A 15,303-nucleotide genomic window follows, 5' to 3' on the forward strand; every position below is an offset into this window, starting at 1 on the left:
GGCCTACTCAAGAATATGAAGATATTCATCTGTGTTATCTTTCAGAAACTATTTTTTTTTTTACTTTTCTTACTTAGTCTTTTTATTAGTTTGATAGGACTGTTATAACACAATACCACGGACTGGATGACTTACATAAAAATTAAGTTTTTCACGGTTCTGGAGGTTCGAAGTCCAGGATCAAGGTGGTGACTGGTGTGGTTTGTGCTGAGGCCTGTCGTCTTGACATAACCGCCAGCCTCTTAGCCTCTTCTCATTGTCTTTTCTCTGTGCAGGTGCGCGTTTCTGATGTCTCTCTGTGTCCAAATTTCCTTCACTTGTAAGGGTACCAGTCAGACTGGATGGGAGCCTATCTTAATACTACGGGCTGATTTTAACTTAATGCCCTTTGAAAAGCCTGTCTTCAAATACAGTCACATTTTGACGTATTCGGGCTTCAACAAACACATATTGAGGCGAAACTCAGTTCAACCCCAAATTACTCAGTCTCTAATCCATCTAGAATTGCGTCTCTGATGTATGATTTAGTGGTTAGTATTTCATATTTTTCATATGGCTGCTGAATATACGAGTACCATTGATTAAAAGGCCATCTTTCCCCTATAGTGTTGTTGTCTTAAATCTTGCGACTGTGTATATCTGAGTCTGTTTTTATAATATTTTCTGTTCTGTTGGTCTATTTTATATGCATCTATACACACATATATATTTATATCAGAGAAGGCAATGGCACCCCACTCCAGTACTCTTGCCTGGAAAATCCCATGGATGGAGGAGCCTGGTAGGCTGCAGTCCACGGGGTCACTAGGAGTCGGACAACAACTGAGGGACTTCACTTTCACTTTTTACTTTCATGCATTGGCGAAGGAAATAGCAACCCACTTCTGTATTCTTGCCTGGAGAATCCCAGGGACGAGGCAGCTTGGTGGGCTGCTGTCTCTGGGGTCGCACAGAGTCGGACACGACTGAAGCAACTTAGCAGCAGCAGCAGCATATATGTCTATATCTTTGCACCAATACCATGCTTTTTAAAAGCTACCTAGCTTGTCTTGCTATCTGACAGTGTAAATCACCAGACTTCTTTTTCGAGATTGTGTCTTTTCATATAAATTTTCAATCACTTCATCAGTTTATACATGCACATAGCCTGCTAGGAATTTGGGATTACATTGACTATATAGATTACTTTGAAAAGAATTTACATTTTTATAATGTTGAGTATTTATTGATGGACCATGGTATATCCCTCTAATTATGCCTTTTTAAAATTCTCAGTGTTGTTTATACATTTTTGTGTTGAGGTCTTGCACATCTTTTCTTAGATTTATTCCCTGGTATCTGAGGGTTTTGAAACTATTATAGTAGTTTTTTAAACAGCTCTGTTGGGATATAACTCACATACTATACTGTTCACCAATTTAAATTATACAAATGAATATTTATATAATTAGTATATTTTAGTATACTTTAGTATATTTAGTATACTTTTAGTTTATTTACTAACCAAAAAAATACAAAAACAAAATGTTTTTGAACATACTTTGTACACCCTAAAGGAGCCCTGCACCTCTTAGCTGTCACCCTTCACCCAATCTCCCCTATTCCCGAACTCTAGACCGCTTACCCACTTTCTGTTTCTATACTTGCCAACTCTGGATTCCATTTCACATAAATGGAATGATATATATAACATGTGCTTCGTTGTGACTAGCTTTTTAAACCTAACATAATGTTTCCAAGACTCATCCATGTTGTAGTAAATATCAATGCTGTATATATCTTTTTTTGCCAAGTAATATTCCTTACCACAATTGACATATCCATTTTTCAATTGATGGTCATTTGGGTTATTGTACTTTTTGGCTGTTATAAATGATGCTGCTATGGACATTCTTGTACAAATTTTTGTGTGAATATACATTTTAAGTTATTTTGGGTATATACCTAGGAGTAGAACTGTTGGATCTATATTTAACTTTTTGAAGAACTGCCGTATTGTGTTTCACAGTGGCCGTGCTAGTTTATATTTCCACCAGCAGCTTGTGAGTGTTCCATTTTCTCTACATCTTTCCCAATACTTGTTATTATGTCTTTTTGATTATATCCATACTAACAGATGTGAAGTGTTGTCTCAATGAAGTGTTTGTTTTTTTAAATTTTATTGAAGTATGGTTGACTTTATAGTGTTGTTCAGTGAGGTTTGAATGTGCATTTCCCTCATAGCTAGTGATTTGAACATCATACAAATAGGTTTTTCTTTTTTTAATCCGTCTAAAAAATCTTTTTATTTAGACTATTTAGTTCATTTGCATTTAATATAATTTCTAATTTATTAGAGGTCAAATCTACCGTCTTAACTATTTTTCTATTTGACCCATCTGTCCCACATGCCTTTTTCTCTTCTATTTTTGGATTGAAACAGTTTTAAACTAATTCAGTATTTTCTACATCAGTGGGTTTGTTAGTTATGGATTTTATTTTTTTAATGGTTATGTTTGAGATTGTAGTGTATATTTTTAAATTATTGAGTTCTAATATAAATTTATGCTATTATAATACTGCTTAATGAATAGTGCAAAGATCTTAGAATGCTTTAATTCCACTTGCCCCCTTTTATCTATTATATTTTGCCTTTTGCATTATATTTTGCCTTTATGTTTATATAAACCCCCAAATAATTTTATTATTCTTTGAGACAGTCAAGATTCATTTGGATTTATCCACACATTTATTCTTTCCATTACTTTTCATTCTTCCCTTCCTTTCCAGCTTCCCTCTGAGGTGATTTTTTTCCTCTTAAAGGATAGAAGGACCTCCTGTTCTCTTTTTCTGTAACATACTGTCGATAACTCTTAGTTTTTGTCTGACCATGTCTTTATTTCTCTGTTTTGTATAATGTTCTTTATAGAAGTCTGAGTTGGCAGTTATTTTCTTTAAGCACTTTGGGGACACCTCATTTTACTTTTTTTTTCTTGACATGTTGTTTGTGGGTCAAAGTCAGCTATAAGTTTTATTGAAATTTAGTGTTATGTCTTTTTTTGAATTATTTTTCTCTTTCAATTTCAAAACTTGAAGTATAGTTTTCAGTAGTTAAATGGACATTCTTAAATATGCAGTTCTTTTTATTTTCACAGGCGTATTCACCCAGGAATCTACCTCCCTCATTGATACATAAAACATTTCTATCACCTTTGTATTTCCCTTGTCCTCATTTTCATTCAGTCCCATACCCCTGCCAGCAACCACTGTTTATATTTCTATCTCCATAAATTAGTTTTTGTCTATGTTAAAGTTTCTGTAAATGAAATCATACTTTTTTGTGTCTGGCTTTTTTTCAGATAGTACTGTATTTTTGAGATTCACTAGGTTGCATATAGTAGTTTTTTTTTTTAACTTGAAAGTAAATTTGCATTATATCAACATACCACATTTTCTTTTATCCCTTTACCTCTGAATGTGGTTATTTCCATCTTTTGGCTATTATGAAAAAAGTTGCTATGATCATTTTACCTTTTTTTGTGTGTGGGTATATGTTTTTATTTCTCTTCTGTAAGTATCTTAGAATTGGTGGGTCATATGGCAGGAAGTATATAACTTTATAAGAAACTGTGTGCCTATTTTTATGATTTTCTCTTTATCTTTGATTTTCAACAGTGTTACTAGCTGTATGGATGTGGTGTCTTCCCTTATTCATCCCTGGGCTTCATGATGTTCCAGAATCTGTGGCTTAATGTCTTATTTGTTTTGGAATTCTCTTGATCATAACTTTTTCAAATACTGTTTTTGCTGTTTTTTCTTCTCTTCCTGGGATTCCAGATACTTGTATTTTAGCTTTTTACTATATCCCACATATCTCTTATTTCTTTTCTGGATTTCTTATCTTTTTGTTCACACTTCAGTCTGGATATTTTCTTCTGATCTAGCTTCCATCTTACTGATTGTCTTCACCTATGCCTGCTGCTGCTGCTGCTAAGTTGCTTCAGTTGTGTCCGACTCTGTGCGACCCCATAGATGGCAGCCCACCAGGCTCCCCCGTCCCTGGGATTCTCCAAGCAAGAACACTGGAGTGGGTTGCCTTTTCCTTCTCCAATGCCGGAAAGTGAAAAGTGAAAGTGAAGTCGCTCAGTTGTGTCTGATTCTTAGTGACCCCATGGACTGCAGCCTACCAGGCTCGTCCGTCCATGGGATTTTCCAGGCAAGAGTACTGGAGTGGGGTGCCATTGCCTTCTCCGTCACCTATGCCCAATCACCTTTTAAACCTTCTTAATTTCATCTGTTGCCTTTTTTGGTTCTAAAGGTTGTGTGGCTCGTTTTGTAGTTCTTTTTCTTTGGCTCAATGATTGTCTTTTAGTTCCTCTTATATATTAAGCTTACTTATTTTGTTGTCTGAAGGAGAACTCTGTTACTTGAACCCTCTAAGACTGTCTTTTTCTCTTCATTTTTTCTCTTCATTCTCACTCAGATCTTGTTTTCTTGAATGCCGGATTTTTCCATGTTGAGTATCAATAATATTATAATATAAATTATTGTGGTAAATTTGAAGCTGTGGATGATGCTGTCTTTCTGCAGTGAGGTTTTAGTGTTGCTTTTCATGGAATTGGTGGGTCAGGGGGCAGGTATAGTTTGGAATAAAATTTATAGTACTTTTACTTACAGTGTTGCTTTCTTTCAGTATGAAAGCTTAGAGTCATCTTTAAAGGATGCCAGCTATGAGAAGGAGTCAACAGAAGCACAAAGTTTGGAGGTAAGAACAAATAGATACTTATAAAAGTTAAAGGAAAGGTTCTTTCTAAATGACATAAACTTTAAAAGTCATGTATCTTCTCAAAACTCACATTTCTTGGGTATTAAAACTTAAAGAAATTTAAGTTAAATATAAGAAATAAAATGTTATAAGTAGCATAAGGTATTTTAAAATTTTGAGCCTTTGTTGATGATTTGTTTTGAGTGAAGCGTATTCGGTTGACTGTCATCTAGAGTTATATAGAAGCTCTTAATTCTTCATTTCTGGGAAATATATTAAGATAATCATTCTTTTTTTGGCTCAGTTTGCTCCAGGAAGGAAAAATAGAATTTACTTTCATAAATTTAGGAATAGTTTGAAATAATAATTATGTAAGTTGAGGCAGTTCTTGCCTTTCCCTCATCAAAGGGTTAGGAGCTGACTAGAATGTTACATACAATGATGTGCTGGTATCTAAAAAGTAGGAGCCGTTATTTGTAATACCTGCTGAGTTCTGTTGTGTAAATACTCCTACCATGACCAATTTTAAGGTACCAACATGATGCCACTGAATGTGCAGTTTGGAAGAAATACAAAGTTGGGTCTCTCTGAGCCAGGTTTGATTTGGCTAATAATAAGGAAGCAAAGTGTGATAATCTGTCATTTAGCTAAGTTATGACGGATGAGGGTTTGTAATAGGAGTGTCATGCTACTATTTAGAGATGTAAGTGTTGTAAAAAAGCATAGTAATATTAAAATAGAAAATGATGGACTTCGTATCTTCGGTATATGTGTTCAGTTTAGCTTGGCGTTCTCCATCACTGATGTCTATAATCATCAAAGCATATGGATCAGAATTTCCTAGTAGAGTCCAAAGGAAGTCATAAATTGAATTCCAAATAAAATTGAATTCTTAACCTTTTTTTTCTTTATGTTACCGATTAATATTCTCAAGAACTTGTTGAAATTACTACATTTTATTTATTTAATTTGTAATTTATTAGATTGAATAAAATAGAATTTCACAAGGAATTTAATATGCTAACAAAAGAACAAAAACTGAAGCGCAAATATGTTTACTTAAGCTTTGCAACGTTGTGGATAAAATACAGCACACCAATTTATTCTTAGGCATTGAATTTTTACTTTAAAATGAATATTTTGGAAGTTTTTCTCTAATTTTAGTAGTTTTTTGAAACATACGGTGTTTATTTTCAAGACTGGTAAACATAGTTGAATGTAAACTATAATGTGGTACAGTTACAAAAATGGCTGTTTGAATCTGTAGATAAAATCCAAATAGCAGGGTAATTTTGATTCAAGTAAGAGAACTCATACAATCAGGTAGTCAAATTTGGGGAAATACATGCATATATATTTTTTTACTATATATATATATGAATATATGTAAATATGCTTTTTAACCAGTATGATATAATATGTACTTATTTTACTTTTATTTTGGCCTGCATTAAGTTCTTTGATTCTTTTGGTTTATTTTTCTTTTAACAAGTTTGTTGAAGGATCACAAATATCAGAGGTATGTTTATTTCAGTATTTAAATTCCAATTGGATAATCCAATAACTAATCATTTAAAATTAAAAAGGCCACAGAAAATATGTCTTAATTCAGTGTAGAATATTATCTTGATTGTCTTTTGAGTTTATTTTTGATTTTATGTATTGAATTATATGAAATTGGACTTTTTCTCATTGCTGCTTTTATAATGTTTTAGAGCAGAAGCTGGCAAACTAGGCTCTGAGCTCTCCACCTGTTGTTGTAAATAAAATCTTACTGAAACATAGCCATGTTCATTCATTTATGTGTTGTCTCTGCTTTCTCACTACTTATGTATATGACTTTAGTCGGAACAGAAACTGCATGGCTTTCAAGCCTAAAATATTTACTGTCTCTTTATAGAAAAAGTTTGCTAACACCTGCTAGTATTGCTGTTATTTCAGTGTTATAAAAATGAACAAATATATAAACTAGACTTATTTAACTTACAGTGTGTGTATTTGATTACATTTATCTGACTTATCTTCACCAAATATTCCTATGACTGTCTTATGAAGTTTTCTTCCTCTTTCAGGCATTCTATGAAAAGCTGACCGGGTCCAAATCTGAACTTGAAGATGAAATACTCATTCTAGAAAAAGAGTTAAAGGAAGAGAAATCTAAACATTTGAAGCAAGATGAGTTGGTAGGACTTTTGTGTTTGAGGAGACTGTAGGAAAAAGAAAGTTATTGAGTTAAAAAAAATTATATGATATCGGTTAAAGCATTACATGCACTGTAAAAAGAAAAAAGTCCAAAGAATACAGAAGGCTATAAAGTGGAGAGTAAAATTTTCTGGATCCTCTAGCTCTTTTCATTTGTTAGAGTTAACATTATTATGTTACATTTCTTGCATAGTCTTACAGAAATTTTCTATTTGCACTATGGAATAGCTCACATAAATCATTTAAGTTGAATAATCACATACATAGTGGTTTTGGTTTTTTATTACTCTGAAAGTGTTTTAGGAACTTAAAATTCCCTTTATTTGTCTTTATTTTAAAATCTGTCTTAAGGATGGTCTTAATGTGTGTGAGATTATTTAGTAAGATATAATGCTAGTAGCCTTCTTATATATAACTTAAGTGTTAAGAAATATTAAAGATGAGTTGAAATACTGTTGTTATATAACTTTCATATAAAATCCCTTTAAACATATAGCTGTGAAGTTTTCTTAATCTGAATTCTCACTTTTGGAGCAAAAGCGTTAGGTTAATAATATACTTGATAGAAATGGCATCTTGAAAACTGGAGGAGTTCAGTAAATACTTGTTGATTGATACTGTCTTTTTAGATGTCAGACATTTCAAAAAGGATCCAGTCCCTAGAAGATGAATCCAAGTCCCTCAAATCACAAGTAGCTGAAGTAAGTTGAGTTATTTTAATAGGGCTATTGCTTTAAAAATCACTTACATTTTGCTATTACTTTTATGATTAAAGAATTAAATATTAGAATTTAGATACAGTTTTTTAAAAATGTATTTCATTTTATTATTTTTTAATTTAAATTTATTTATTTTAATTGGAGGATAATTACTTTACAGTATTGTATTGGTTTTGCCATACATCAACATGAATCCGCCACAGGTGTAAAATTTTAAATAAAATTTAGTTTATTTTTAAACTACTTTAAAAAGTAGTTTAAAAAAATTTTATTTATTTTTGGCTGTGCTGTGTCTTTGCTGCTATGTGGGCTTTTTCTCTAGATGTGGACAGTGGGGGCTAATTCTCTAGGAGCTATGCAAGGGCCTCTCAGTGCAGTGGCTTCTCTTGCTGGAGAGCACAGGTTCTGGGTGCATGAGGCTCAGAAGTTGCCGTACGTCGACTCAGTAGCTGTGGCTCCTGGGCTCTAGAGTATAGGCTCAATAGTTGTAGCAAACGGGCTTAGTTGCTCCTTGACATGTGGAATTGAACCTGTGTCTCTTGCATTGACAGGCAGATTCTTTACCACTGAGCCACCAGGGAAGCGCTAGATACAGCTGTAAAATACAGAGTATCTGAGGAAAGTTCATTTTTTTCATTGAGTAATATTTATTGAGCCATAGCTGTATATACTGTTCACTGTTGAAGGTGATTGGCACTTAATATTAGTAGACAAAATGGACAGAAAGGCTCTTGTGGATTTTAAGTTCTAGTAAAAGAGACAATAGAAAGTTAATTAAAGTTGCCAGGTAGTACATAGAAGGTTATGAGAGGTTAAATCATTTGTCCAAAGTCATGTGGCAAGTTAGTGGCAGAGCAGCTAGGCCTTGAGTGACTAGACCTTGAGTTTAAGCCAGCCTTTTTTCTGCTATAGCATGCTGCCTCTCCTATTAATACTGTCACGTTTTAAACTTTAATTCCATGTTTCAAGGAGTGTGTATAAAAAAGGGCTGTTAAACTAATTCTTGTAATCTCATTATGTTGTATTTTACTTAGGCCAAAACAACCTTCAAAATATTTCAGATGAATGAAGAACGACTTAAGATAGCTATAAAAGATGCTCTGAGTGAAAATTCTCAGCTTCAAGAAAGCCAGAAACAGGTTTGTACTGTGAAGGGACTCCTCAACTTGTGAGTATATAATTATAAATGTTCTGGGCATACTCATGACTGACTCATGCTAGGGGCAAAAGTGGGCTATTTCCGGAAACCACAAGAGCAAGGCAATCTCCTATGTATCCTATGGTGTCTCTTTTGTATAGGATACAAAGGTCTATATTCCTGGAACCCTCTTCCCCCAGGAGTGAAAGTAAGCCTGGACACTCACCATTTTGATAATAATAGCAAATAGCATTTAGCACAAAGCTTCAAAGCCAGGTTGTAGGAGAGCAGAGAATACCATGAGAGTTATTGCAGCTAGGGGCCTAAAGGCAGAAGCGGTTGTGGTGGCAGATATAGTAAGGATTTAACTTTTGTCTTCTTCCTCCTCACATATGTAGACACTGCCACATACCCAAACATATTTGCTCTCCAACTATTCTCCCAATACAGTTAGAATTTTTCAGTGGGAAATTTTTTTAATGATAACATTATTTATAATTTTCTAAACATTGTTCACAGCTGAGTCACATGATGTGCTCTGATTATGTGTTCTGTTTCACTCAACTTTTTATTTGCCATAGAGTTAATAATGGTCTTGTTTTATACCTATCTGTAATTTATCTGTATTTCAATCATAAATGTCTCTTTTAGAGATTATGTAAATATTTTGTGTGTGCAAAGGCTTTGGTTAATCTAATTTCATTTTTCCCTTGAAGCAGTACTTTCTGGGGCCTTCCATCCTCCTGGTTCAGTAGGAACTTGTTCTCTAGGTCTGTTATATTTCTGCCGTTCTGAGATTTCACTTCACCCCTATCCTTTGACTTGTCTTTCTTCTGTGTTGGATCTTCCATTTCCTGTGTCATGCGTGTACTTTGTGTGGTAAATTCCCTTGATTATCTTCCTGAGAAAAAGCATAGGAGGAAACTTTTTAAGAAGTTTCATGACTTACAGTGTCTTCTCTCATACTGTTAACATTTTGGTTGGATATCTTCTGAGTTGCAATTTTTTTTTTCCTTGAAATTTTGACATTATTGCTCTATTGTCTTCATTTTCCAGACTTACTTGTGAGAAGTCAAGTGCTGTTTGGATTATTGAACCTTTTTTGTTACCTACTCTTTTCCCCTGTGGAAAATTTTAGTATCTTTCATTACTTCCAGTTCTCTGAAATTTCACAATGATATGGCTTAGTGTGGGTCTTTTCCCATATGTTTGTTGGTTACACTGTGTCTGGAAACTCTTGCTCTTGATTCAGTTCTGGGAAATTTACATGAATTATTTTGTTCAACTTGGGGTGTATTTTGTATGATGTATGAAATTATTTGAAAATGTCTTTTTTGGTTTCTTTATGACTATGAAACTTTTGTTCACTTGTTCTCTGATATTTTCTACTTGTGAGAATTCTTTGTTATTTTGCTTATACTTTTTACTGATTTCATGGATGCAATGTCTTACTTTGCTGAGGATGTCATGTTTTTTTTCCCCACTCTTTTTTGATTTTTTTTTTTTCCTGAGTTGCCTTGTTTCCTTAAAGTTCTTTTGTGTCTGCTTTAGTCTATGTCTTTTGTCTAAGATGTTTGGTGATTCATGGGTGTCTGTTTATTTAATAGTAGGGCTCTCCAAATCTAGTTGAAAGCCCTGTGTGTGTTTCTTGTGGGCCTTGCTACACAGTAATCTGGCTAGGGTATTTCATATATCCTAGGGTATATCCATTTTGGTATTCAAATACCATTTTCCACAGGAATGAATCCTCCACAGTTCCTGTTTGGGGAAGTATAGGGTTGTTTGTGAACATTGAGGTAAGCAGCTTAGTGAAATAAGGAGGTCTGGTATCTCACTATTCAGTAAGTCAGTTTTCACTTAATGCTATTATGTTTACAGCTTATTACTCACACCTTTACCTGGGTCAGGTGTCCCAGAGTTTCAGATTCTAGCTCTCCAGAGAATAACCTTCCAGGCTTTGGCCAGAAGTGTGTGTGTGTGTGTAAGTGTGTGTGCACATGCCTGTGTTTGTGCATGTAAAAGACAGAGGGAGAGAGGGATGGCCTGAGAATTAGAGTGTTTGTATATGTATGTGTGGGGAGATCATGGGGTTTTCTCTAACTAGTTTTCATACAGACTTTTGAGTAGTCCTTCTCTTTTCATTCCATTTAGAAACTAGTACTTGTACCTCCAAATCATGAGCCTTCCTGGTTTGTATCAAGTCAACGCTACTTTTAGACTCAACCATCTTCTGCCTTAGATTTGAATTGTCTGGTCTTTTACCATGCTTCCATCACTTTCCACTTCTGGAACTATCTTTTTCTTCATCACATTTTGTCTTTTTCCTTGTGGGTTTATGCTTTTTTTCCCCCTTAAACCTTTTTACTGTCATCTTAGTAGATTTCAGGTGAAAGTGGCTGGTATCAATACATCCTGTGTTACTTTTGCTGTTACCAATATAGTCAAAGGTGACCTTCTGTACACTGAAAATATTTCATCTAGATTGCCTTACTCTTTATAGCTGCTTTAATCTAACTCCTTTTGGTCATCAGAGTTTTTGAAATAAACTATTCTGTATGCACTGACTCCATGTTTTAACACATTCCTTCTTTAACCTTATAAGACTGCTTGCTATGTATGCAGTCTCCTTAGTAACTCACTAAAGATCAGCCAGTCACCAAATCCAACTTTTAGTCTTCAATTCTTATTTATTTTTAATCTGTCAAAATTGTCTTATTTTACTAACATATGTGGAGAAGGACTAGTTTTTTGTGTGCCAGGGAATATGCTGATGAAGCCTTGATTTTCCCGGGAAACCCAGTAATTACTATTTAATAGAATAGAGTTTTAAAGATTAAATAAAATTGGCCTTTTTTCCATATATATATATATCGGCTGATTCTTTTATAAATCACTTGCTGGTTCTGTTTTTGAGGGAGGAGACCTATTTTTCTTATTGACTTCTAAAAGCTTTTTGCATATTACAGTTATTAACCCTGTGATATATATAAATATTTCTTTCTAGTCACTTGCTTGTTTTTAAATTTTAAATTTTATTTCTGTTATTTTTTGATTTGTAAAACTTTAAGCATTATGTAGTTAAGTTTATCTTTTATGACAGTCTTTACCTTTTATTCGTGTTGAGAAAGTTCTCCTCTGTAAAAGTCTATATAGTAAAAGATTGTTTATGCAGAATTTGATCTATTCTAGATTAGGCTATTTCTGAAGGTTAGTTAGCCATAAAATAGCACATGATTAAAAAATAAATTTTAATATAAATAAGGTATGACATGTTATATGGGATATAAAGAATGGCAAGAAATGGCCAAATCTAACAAATGTGTCTCAGAAAGCTTTTAATTTGATATACATTTATCATGTAAGTAGTTGAAGAATGTTAAAGTCTGTTATTTTACTTTAAAACCCACGTTTTAAAAGTTCTTTGAAAAAAGGAGCCCTTCCTTCCTTCCCTCCTTTCTTCATGACACTCCTTCTTCCCCACCACCTCATTTTTTTCTCACCCTTCCTAGCAACACACTGTGTTGTATAATATTTATTAGTGGTGCATGCATGCTCAGTTGCTAAGTTGTGTTGGACTCTTTGGAACTCCATGGACTCTAGCCCACCAGGCTCTTCTGTCCATGGCATTTCCCAGGCAAGAATATTGGAGTGGGTTGCCATTTCTGTCGCCAAGGGATCTTCCCAACCCAGGGACCAAACCCAGGTCTCCTTCACTGGCAGGCAAATTCTTTACCACTGAGCCACCAGGGAAGCCTATTTATTAGTGGTGCACCTAGGTATATATAAATAAGTGCATCTGCACCTGAGTTTGATACAATAATATGAATTACTTCTTTTTGTGAGGTTCTTTTAATGATACACCTTATATACATAAGTGTGAAAGTGAAAGTTGCTCAGTTGTGTCCGACTCTTTGTGACCCCATGGACTGTATAGTCCATGGAATTCTCCAGGCCAGAATACTGGAGTAGGTAACCTTTCCCTTCTCCAGGGGATCTTCCCAACCCAGGAATGGAACACAGATCTCCCGCTTTGCAGGTGTATTCTTTACCAGCTGAGCCACAAGAGAAGCCCATGAATAAGTGTACCTGCATATAAATATGATGAGATAATAAGAGTTGCTTTTCTTTTTCTTTGGGGTTTAAATTTTAGCTTTTACAAGAAGCTGAAGAATGGAGAGAACAAGTGAATGAGCTTAATAAACAGAAAATAACATTTGAAGACTCCAAAGTACATATGGAACAAGTTCTGTGTGATAAAGAAAATCAGATTAAGGTAAACAGCCCTGCTAGTTTAATGACTGAGTTAAGCTAGAACTTTATACTAATTGTGAAATATAAAAAATTTTGTTTTTAGCAGCTTTTATTTTGAGGAGATGTACTTTTTGGCAAACATTACTAGTTGCACTGTGTTTTTATCCGTGTTGCCAAATGTTCTTTGAAAACTTGTAGATTTGTAGTGTGTATACACACATACACACACACACACACATTCTCTGTGTCCTTTTTTCTTCTCTCTTCTGTTTTAGCCTAGATATTTAATGAAGAAAGACAAAAGATTTTGGATTTTGGCTTTTATCTTAAGATTGCCATCTTTTTTCTTAATGAGAAGAGTTGGAAAGAATTTTATAAATTGGACAAATGAAATTATATGCATTGAATATAAATATGAATATCTTTAATGCCTAGATTAACTGGTATATGTACTTTCACAGAGATGAATATTTTAAGTAAATCTAATTGTACTTTAACTCCATTAGGAATAAGATAATTGGTATTACTGTTAAGATTTATTGATTTTTTTTCCTACTTCTTATCTCTCCCTTCTACCAGTTTTTCCTGCCTACACTTTTAAATCTTAATAGATACTCAAGTATTGTTTATTATATTAACTAATAAGATGTACAGTTAACATTCTGTAACCTGCACAGTGAAGTGGATGATGTCATCTTGAAAGCTATACATTTACTCTATTTACTTCACTACTAAGGATGTTTTTGGGGCTTCCTCAGTGTCTCAACAGTAAAGCATCCACCTGCCAGTGCAGGAGACCTGGGCTCGATCCCTGGGTTGGGACAGTCCCCTGGAGGAGGGCATGGCAACCCATTCCAGTATTCTTGCCTAGAGAATCCCATGGACAGAGGAGCCTCTCTAAGAAAATTCAAAAAGTACTGTAGCAAAACCTCTGATGTTCCAACTCAGATTCTGTTTTCAATTTCTTTTTCTATTTGTCAGTTGTGTCAGTTGATCTCCTCCACTAGTTGTTTACTTGAATAAATTGAATCTGTGAAATCTCTTTTTTTATATATCATGTACGTTACTTGGGGATTTGTTTAACTTCACACAAAATTTACTCTCACGTTAATGACTACTCTTACTGTGGCAGGTGAGAAATACCATGTAAGAAATATTTTGTTACTGTATAGTCATGTGATACGTTTAGAAAAAATGGGCCATTACTAGGTATTATATTTATTTGATTTGGGCTTTCTTCATAGCTCAGACGGTAAGGAATCCACCTGCAATGCAGGAGACCTGAGTTGGAAGATCACTAGAGAAATGAATGGCTACCCACTCCAGTATTGTTGCCTAGAGAATTACAGTCCATGGGGTCACGAAGAGTCGGACCTGACTGAGTGACTGACACTTTCAGTTTTCACTCATCATGTTTGATTTAAGAGTAACCAGTTGTTATTTTTAACTTGTAGACCTTAATAGTAAATAAATGTTAGTTTCTGAGAGTATTTACATATTTTATGCTGCGTAGAGAGTAAGAGCTCATGTACTTTTATCTATGTGGATTGATTTTTAGACTACAGTTGTGCATTCAGAGGTTGTAAAGCCAGCATAAGGCATTACCCTCTTTTGTTTCCCCCTTTGGTAAATGTCAAGTCTCTGACAGAGCGCTTACGAAAGATGAAAGACTGGACTGCTGTACTTGGTGAAGACATTGCAGACGATGATAACTTGGAATTGGAAATGAAGAGTGACTCAGAAAATGATGCGTACCTAGGTATTAAGTCATAGCTCATCTTCTTTTACTGAAAATGATGACTGGCTCTGGTATATCCTTTTAGTTTCCCATGTGCTATTGTAATACTCTTTATATACTTGTGTAACATTCTTTTCCTCTCTCACTATCCCTCGTGGTTGTGTCAGCTAGGATAGCTCCATTTCAGTAAATCTGTCTTCAGCGCCTCAGATAGATGGACTCTCAGCCTTCCTCACCTCTGTTCTTTTTGTGTGTTGTACATCATAGCAGTCTTTGGCTTCCCTGGTGGCTCAGTGGTAAAGAATCCGCCTGCAATGTGGGGACCCACCTGCAATGCAGGATACGCATGTTTGATCCCTGGTTCAGGAAGATCCCCTGGAGAAGGAAATGGCAACCCACTCCAGTATTCTTGCCTGGGAAATCCCATGGACAGAGGAGCCTGGCGGGCTACAGTCCAAGGGGTCGCACGAGTCGGACATGACTTAGCGACTAAACCACCACCACGACCATA

At 34.8% G+C, this 15,303-nt stretch overlaps 1 protein-coding gene across 1 annotated transcript in view; it reads left to right on the top strand.

Moving 5' to 3' along the window:
* The window catches only part of MIA2 (MIA SH3 domain ER export factor 2), a 99,397-nt gene that overhangs the window by 49,628 nt on the left and 34,466 nt on the right, over positions 1-15,303 (top strand). The window contains exons 10-16 of the mRNA XM_052660143.1: positions 4,673-4,744; positions 6,237-6,263; positions 6,817-6,927; positions 7,576-7,647; positions 8,700-8,804; positions 12,954-13,076; positions 14,693-14,813. Coding sequence (XP_052516103.1) covers positions 4,673-4,744; positions 6,237-6,263; positions 6,817-6,927; positions 7,576-7,647; positions 8,700-8,804; positions 12,954-13,076; positions 14,693-14,813 — 631 coding nt within the window. The remainder of the gene's footprint in view (positions 1-4,672; positions 4,745-6,236; positions 6,264-6,816; positions 6,928-7,575; positions 7,648-8,699; positions 8,805-12,953; positions 13,077-14,692; positions 14,814-15,303) is intronic.

This window comes from Budorcas taxicolor, chromosome 21 (assembly GCF_023091745.1).
Source record: "Budorcas taxicolor isolate Tak-1 chromosome 21, Takin1.1, whole genome shotgun sequence".
Taxonomy (NCBI): Eukaryota; Metazoa; Chordata; class Mammalia; order Artiodactyla; family Bovidae; genus Budorcas; species Budorcas taxicolor.